The sequence below is a fragment of the Corticium candelabrum genome, chromosome 13 (genome assembly GCF_963422355.1).
Source record: "Corticium candelabrum chromosome 13, ooCorCand1.1, whole genome shotgun sequence".
Taxonomy (NCBI): Eukaryota; Metazoa; Porifera; class Homoscleromorpha; order Homosclerophorida; family Plakinidae; genus Corticium; species Corticium candelabrum.
The window spans coordinates 4,127,454-4,135,243 of record NC_085097.1 but is presented as its reverse complement, the minus strand read 5'-3'; the positions used below and the strand labels follow the sequence as shown (position 1 = coordinate 4,135,243).

Below are 7,790 nucleotides of genomic sequence, written 5' to 3'. Positions count from 1 at the left end.
GGAAGTGTGCCAAAACCTGTAGTCTACCGTACTACTCACATGCACACGCACACACATGAACACACACACACACACACACACACACACACACACACACACACACACACACACACACACACACACAACAAACACACACACACACACACACACACACACACACACAACAAACACACACACACACACACACACACACACACACACACACACACACACACGCACACACCTGCACACGCCCACATACCTGTTATGCCTGCAAGGTATAGTTGTTGATATACTTTCAGTGTCTGTTCTTAGCTATGCTTCAATGTTACATAAAGAATGTCCTTGTTCACCTTTGTTAAATACAACAGCCGAAGATCAATTAGTTTAACAATAAAGTTCAGTTAGCTGTCGTACTTTACAGAACAGTTTTTTTCAAGGATGTAGATGATGCCATAGCTGTTTGCTTGTAGTTGGCTGTCTGTCTTGTGCTTTAGCTTGTATATTACTTTTTAATTTTGTTGTTGTGAATTTGTTAGTAGAAATTGCAAGTTAGTTGATTTTACAAATCAAACAAAACTAGCTACAGTAGGCCCACCACATGCATGGTAGAAATAGATATACAAAGATGATTAACAAAATTAAAAAGTGGCAGTATTTGCTAGTAGCACACTTGAAATCTAAATGCCTAAAAATTAACACGAGAAAAAGGGATGAGAAGAAATGAAGAGACGAAGAACAGATAGTCATATACTACTTATTTGCAACAGTTCAGTCGTAATTAAATCACTTTTGAGTTATTTGAAACCGACGACTCTGATCATGGCATTTGTCAGTTAGTGCCTTTACTATTCTAATCCATTCAGCTTTCTCGTTGCTTGATGGATATTTAGCAAAATAATGACCAACAAAAGAGCTTAGACATCATCAATCGCAATTGTCACAATTATACACGTACTTCTTATAGCTCTCAAAATGTTCAATTGAATTCGGTTTTTTGTCGCACTACCATAGCAGGTTCTGTCAGCTTGTTCCCTCTTTGTCAGCAGACAGTCTAACAAATTGCGAGCAAGAGCCTGGGAATTCTTTGCACTATGTTCTGCCTCTATAATGCTGATTTTTGGCACTTTGATTTCAAACAATCGGTCCCCAACAAACACTAAAAGTAAACGTATATCTATTTTTCACAGCTGATTATAGTTGAACTGTAAATGTTTTCATCACACCTTCACTGCCAACAACGTCTTGTACTCCTTCGTTCTGGAACAATACATATATGTATGTATGTATATTATACATGTTCAGTGGTGCCATACTTGATCACTTCCTTTCCTTTCTACTACCTTCCCCAGTAACTCCTTTATATCTTTCAGTTCTTTCATTATTGCTTGGAAACATGTCTAATTGGAAATATATTCAATGTTCCAACCATATTTAGTGCAACTGTCAGTTTGCACCATGCACAATCAGCAAATTATGGGAAAGCACGTAAACCTTATTCATTTCTGGCTAACACATGTAGTGGCCATAATTACATAAAGCACTTGGAAGTACTTGCTCATTCATTAGCATGCAGGGCAAGACACAAAAGTAAAAACAGATTCCATGCAACCTGTTGTTGTGGTACTGTCTGTTCAGCCTATCAACAGACAATTAGTAATTAGTCTTACAAACAATTTGAGGGCAGTATGTAACAAAGCGCCTGGTTGTAGAAACGCTGACAGTATGCTGTATCATTTGTCAACCATAACACCACAAGTATGAAACTACAACATATGTATGGATCTTCAAATGCCCATCAATACCATTCAACAAGAATGATCCATTTCATAGGCATGCCCACACACCACACACACACACACACACACACACACACACACACACACACACACAAGAAACTCACACTCATCAATGAAAACTTCTTGTGAACACACTTGATACTAGACTTGCTGTTTATTATTATTAGATGAGGAGGTTGAAAAAACAGACTTTCGGACAGACTTTGTTTGTCATTTTTCCTACATATTTTACATATTTACGTATATTTTTCATTCTGAACTGGTGTGAGACTCACACATGGAAAAGCACCATAGCTTAGATTGATGGGCAATATAAAGAAAGCAATACACATAGTTCAAACATATTTCAGTAATAGACAAAATGACAATCAATGTAACTCTGAGTACTAAAACAGTAGTTCAGCAATGTGCATTTAGCATGTAGACAGTCAGCCAACTAGTTGTTACACGCAGACAAAGGAAAATCAAGCAAACATTTAACCTACTCACCTGCTGTGAGAAACTCTGAGAATCTTTCGTCATCGTCTAATGAAAAACAAAAGTGTCAGCAATTATGTCTAGTCAACCAGCCAACTAGTTGTTACAGACAAAGAAGTGTCAAGCAAACATGTACACTCACCTGTTCTAAGGAGGCCTGCTGTAAAGAAGCTCGAAAACCTTCCATCTAACGAAAAACAATAGTTTCAGCAATAGTCAGCCAGCCAAATAGGGGTTACATGCAGACAAAGAAAAGTCAAGCAAACATGTAAGCTACATAATCATCTGTTGTAAGGAGGCCTGCTGTAAAGAAGCCCGAGGACCTCCCATCTAACAAAAAACAATAGTTTCAGCAATAGTCAGCCAGCTAAATAGGGGTTACATGCAGACAAAGAAAAATCAATCAAACATGTAAACATTCTCACCTGTTGTAGAGAAGCCTGCTGTAAAGAAGCTCGAGAACCCTCCACCTAATGAAAACAATACTTTCAGCAATAGTCAGCCAGCCAACTAGTAGAGGTTACACGCAGACAAAAGATTAACAAACATGTAAGCTATACTCACCTGTTGTAGAAAAGCTTGCGGCAAGGAAGCTCGAGATTCTTCCATCTAACAAAAAGCACATGTAGTACACAAACAAAACAATCAATGACCAAATAAACCCTTGGTCTTCCAAAATCTTTCAATGGTGAAAACTTCTACAAATGCATACAGCTATACTCTTTAAATAGTAGACAACATAACATATCAGACAGCTACTGAAGCCAAATACAGAACGCTTGAACTACTGGCTCTATTCCGTACCTGAAAAACCATTAATTCTAAATAGAGTTTAAAGATACGTACAGAAACACATTAGACCATGTCATTGTCCAGTTCATCTTCAGTTGAGCTATCCTATAAAACTGGAATAAGCAGTTGCAACACAACTAGTTGAGAAATGTACAACCTACCAAGACAATGTCTCTTTCCATAGCCTTGGCACTGGCCACTGAAGACATTTTCTTTTTGCTTGCAATTTTCTTGGCTTCAACATTGACAGCCTCTTCCTTCAACACAAACAATAAACACAAAAATTATTTCCTTTCTTTACTTAATTTTATTTGTAAATTACTTGTAAATTATTAATAATTTTTATTATAATTAATTATTTGTAAATGTACAGTACCAAATAATCCAACGAAAGTTGTCTCTTCGCTGCTTTAATTGGATTGTCTTGTCTTGCCATTTTTCTGTACCAAAGGACACTGAGAGATGACAAGAATGAAACAGAAAGAGTACTTAATTAAAACACAACAAACACAGTGGACAGTATATGACACACTGAGACAGTATATGATACACTGAGACTATGTACAGAACTACTGAACCAACTGACTGACCGCAACCATACCACAACATACAATAAACTTTGTCTTTGCCCAGGCCCTCAATCCACAGCGGCTTCCGTCGCCCTGAAAAAGCACTGAAACTGGTACAGTGTGCACATACATGCAGTAGACTATCTAGGACGCGCACCATATATTACAGTAATTTACAGAACTGAACACAGTATTGCAGGAACACCCACAAAAACAGAAAATGTAGTATTACTTGGTCTCCAGCTCAATCACCATGGCAAGATAAAATTGTTTGTCTGGGCTTCAGTAGGCGTCTCCAACTTGTAGGAGATCAAATCTTGCTTCTTCATCATCCTGATGTCTTATCCGCCATTCCTTCGCCTTGGATACCTTTCTCTTCTCACCGTCTTCTCCAAACGCGACCTTTACCGCTTTCACAACCTTCGTTGTTATATCTAGAAATAAAATAATTAGCAAGCGCTAGTAGCCAGTAGAAAGAGAATGGTTTCATCGCATTTATTAGGAGCTTCCAAGGCTGAAAGTGTCAAATCATTCAACACATTAGCTATCAGTTCCTAGCCAGTAACTTGCAAGAGCAGAACGAGAACAGCGATCAGCGATGACATCCGGGAGTGCGGTCGAAGGTATGACAGGACGGTCTATCATTTACATGATCAACAGTGTGAGAACCTTCCTTGCCAGAAAGGAAAATACTATAATCCTGGTGTCTAGAATGAATCGAATCGTTGGATGTTCTAACTAACAGGCATGTTAGCACGAAACCCTTGGGTCAAGTCACCGACTTCACAAATCTTCACACAAAATATACTCTAAATGAGACCTATAGCAATTAAAACCAAAATCAAAGGTTACTGCAAAGCAAGAATTGCTGTCATCAAATAACCGCACGATCGATCATGGCTAGGCCATGGTACTCTGCACTATCAGCTGCATGCTGAGCCTACACACATTGACATTCCTGAATCTAGGCAGTGTTTTTCAGTAGAGAAGATTTTGATAGCGATCGAAGATAATTAGCGTATCGTAATGTACTGTCAGACAACTATAATGTGAAGGCATGCTCTATAGGTTTGCAGTAGCGTGAGACCCTCTAGTTAACAAATAATAGCTTTCCCGCCAAGTCATGAAATTCATTCACCGATTTCAATCTTCACGAAATATGACTAGCATGCTAAAACAAAGAAAATCACAACATAGAAGTATTTCGTCAAATATATCTATTCGTTAAATGAAACTAGCAGAGTCACGGAAGATTTTGACCCGCGCTGATAACCCACTGATAGCCAGCTGATAATTGAAATATCGTAATAAGATCTTACTGTAATGTCCTTTGTTACGTGCAGCAACAACTCAACGATATGTATTGGCTACCAGATAGAGCGAACTAAGAACACAAGCTGGCGCGTCTACTCTACACTAAATCGAGTCTGCGCGTATGCCGTAACGCGCGCTACATGTACACTACGACATACATTACATCTCTCTTCCTTTACTAGAGTTGTACAGTCACAGGTCCAGCTTCTTAGGCTTTCGGATATTTCTGCCAGAACGAGTCACTTGCGGGTTGGCGGTCACTGGAGTTGTATTTCGGTCAGAGCTCTTCTCCATTTCGCTGACTGCTGCTTTGGGTGTATCCGGTAGAGGTGAGGCTATATTGTCCGAGTTTAGACTGTTGTATCCGGTTGTAAAATCGAGCCTGGACGTGTCATTGACAAGAGAACTGGCTTCTGGGTACGGTCGAAGATGTCTTTGATTCCGTCTGTACTTTCTTCCACTCTTCGGACATTCTACAACAAAAGATCGTGGTGACTTGTGTTGTTGGTCGACCTTGGCTGGGAGCCAAGCGTTTGATTCCGGCAGTGGTGCCATCCTTACTGCGTCTTCGGGTCGTAGAGATGGTAATGGTTTCACTCCTGGTCTGGAATCATAGTATTGCTTTTGTTTCATCTTCTCCATCTGGAAGTGTCTCTGAACAGACTCTCTGTTGTAGGAGGTATGTTCTAGTAGCTTTCTGGATGAGGGAAGTGTGTTACGAGGACGTCTTCCCATGAGCAGTTGAGCAGGTGACAGGTTGATGCCTTCTAACGGGGTTGTTCTATAGTCCAAAAGGGCTTTCTGCTTGTCTTTGACTTTCTTCCAGAGGCGTTTCACTGTCTGTATTCCTCTCTCCGCCTCACCATTGCTCTGCGGGAAGTGAGGACTGCTAGTTATGTGGTCGACACCGTATTCCTTGCAGAATTGTTGGAAGTCTGATGAGCTGAATTGCGGACCATTGTCACTCCTGCATTTCTCTGGAATGCCGTGTCTACAAAAATGGTTCTTCAGCGCTTGGATTGTAGAGGACGTGGTCTGGTCTTGCAGCTCATCCACTTCAATGAATTTTGAGTAGTAATCTACCAGTATGAGATAGTGTTTGGACTCAAAATGGAAAAGGTCAATTCCCACTTCAATAAATGGCAGGTCTGGGACTGGTGTTGGCATGAGAGGTTCTGGTGGTAGTCTGTTTTGGTACTCCGCGCAGCGGTCACATCTCCGTACAGTGTCTTCTATCTGGGCGTTCATGGCTGGCCAGTACATTACCTCTCTGGCGCGTTGTTTGCATTTCACTACTCCAAGGTGTGACTCATGAAGTAGTTTCAGCATTTGGGAACGAAGGCTCGGCGGGATTACTATCCTTGTACCCTTGAAGATGATGCCATCTTGTACTACTAATTGGTCTCGTGAGTCCCAGTACGGCCGTGCTGTAATGTGGACGTCCTCCCGCCGTTCTGGCCAGCCTGAGAGGATAACAAAGTGGAGGTTCTTCAGTTCTGTAGACGTCGCTTGTTGGATCTCCGAATGTTTGGTACCGGTGATTGGCACAAATTTGAGTGTGTTGATGTATTCGAGGTCGTCATTGTTTCCGGGTTCTTCACCTGGGATGTAAGCTCTCGAGAGGGTGTCTGCTAGTTGCATGTCTTTCCCTTTTCGGTAGGTGACAGTCAAGTCATACCATTGAAGCTTGAGCATCATCCTCTGCAGTCTCATTGGTGCCGACAGTATGGGCTTCAGGAAAATGCTTTCCAGAGGTTTGTGATCATTGTATACTTGTACGTGTCTTCCGAAGACATAGTGATGAAACTTTGTGGTTGCATGGACAATCGAGAGCATTTCCTTCTCAATTTGAGCATACCTCGACTCAGTAGCCGTCATCGATCTTGATGAGTAAGCTACTGGCCTGCCGTCTTGGAGTAATACCGCCCCTACGCCTGTGCTGCTCGCATCGCATTGTATCTCTACTGCTTTCCGAGTATCATAGTAAGCTAACACTGGTGCATGGGTACACAGCTCCTTCAGCTTCTGAAAGCTTGCTTTGTGTTCATGTTGCCATTCGAACTTCACATCTGTCTTCAGAAGTAATCTCAGCGGCTTGTCCACGTCGCTTAGGTTTGGAATGAATTTTGCCAAGTAAGTGACGAAGCCTAGAAACCTTTTGACGTCACTTTGATCCTGGGGATCCGGCATCTCCGCTACTGCCTTTATCTTTTCTGGATCTGGCTTTAGCCCTTCGGCTGTGATGAGATGTCCGATGTATCGAACGGATGGTTGTCGTATGTGACATTTCTCGTAGTTGAGGCGTAAATTGTAGCTGGTGGCTCGTTCGATTACTTGGTGGAGTATCTGGTCATGATGTTTCATATCCCGGCCAGCTATCAATATGTCATCCATGATGGCGGTTGCCCCTTCGATACCTTCCAGCATCTGGTCCATGATTCTCTGGTAAATTTCGGGAGCACACTTTAGTCCAAAAGGCAGACGTAGCCACCGGTACCTCCCCATGGGGGTGTTGAATGTAGTTAGCATTGATGACTCGTGGTCCAATTTGATTTGCAGGAATCCAGACTTCGCGTCTAGGACTGAGAAGACCTTTGCGCTTGGAATGTTGCTGACGATTTCCTCAATTGTCTTTATGGGATGATGTTCCCGCCTAATTGCCTTGTTTAGGTCTCGAGGATCGATACAGATCCTCACTTTGTCCTTCCTGAGGGACACTACCATGGAGCTAACCCACTCTGTGGGTTCTTCTACTCTGGTGATAAAGCCATCGTTCTCCATTTCTTTCAATTTCTCTATGACCTTGTCCCGTAGCATGACAGGTTGTCTTCTTGTTGGATGCACTACTCCTTTGGCACTG

At 41.7% G+C, this 7,790-nt stretch overlaps 2 protein-coding genes and 1 long non-coding RNA gene across 3 annotated transcripts in view; all 3 read right to left on the bottom strand.

Moving 5' to 3' along the window:
• Positions 1-896: 896 nt before the first annotated feature.
• LOC134188533 (uncharacterized) lies at positions 897-2,749 on the bottom strand. Its single transcript, XM_062656695.1, has 6 exons — positions 2,681-2,749; positions 2,398-2,442; positions 2,268-2,303; positions 1,296-1,379; positions 1,206-1,239; positions 897-1,138 (listed from the first exon to the last, which is right to left on the bottom strand). The coding sequence occupies exons 2-6, from the start codon at positions 2,440-2,442 to the stop codon at positions 897-899; spliced, it is 441 nt and encodes a 146-aa protein (XP_062512679.1). The 5' UTR covers positions 2,681-2,749.
• Positions 2,750-3,207: 458 nt separating this feature from the next.
• LOC134188411 (uncharacterized) lies at positions 3,208-3,903 on the bottom strand. Its single transcript, XR_009971341.1, has 3 exons — positions 3,849-3,903; positions 3,424-3,487; positions 3,208-3,304 (listed from the first exon to the last, which is right to left on the bottom strand). It is a non-coding gene; the product is annotated as an uncharacterized LOC134188411 (long non-coding RNA).
• Positions 3,904-4,944: 1,041 nt separating this feature from the next.
• LOC134188532 (uncharacterized protein K02A2.6-like) overlaps positions 4,945-7,790 on the bottom strand; it is a 3,787-nt gene continuing 941 nt past the window's right edge. Inside the window, exon 1 of the mRNA XM_062656694.1 lies at positions 4,945-7,790. This exon is cut by the window's right edge and continues 941 nt beyond it. Coding sequence (XP_062512678.1) covers positions 5,123-7,790 — 2,668 coding nt within the window. The 3' untranslated portion in view covers positions 4,945-5,122.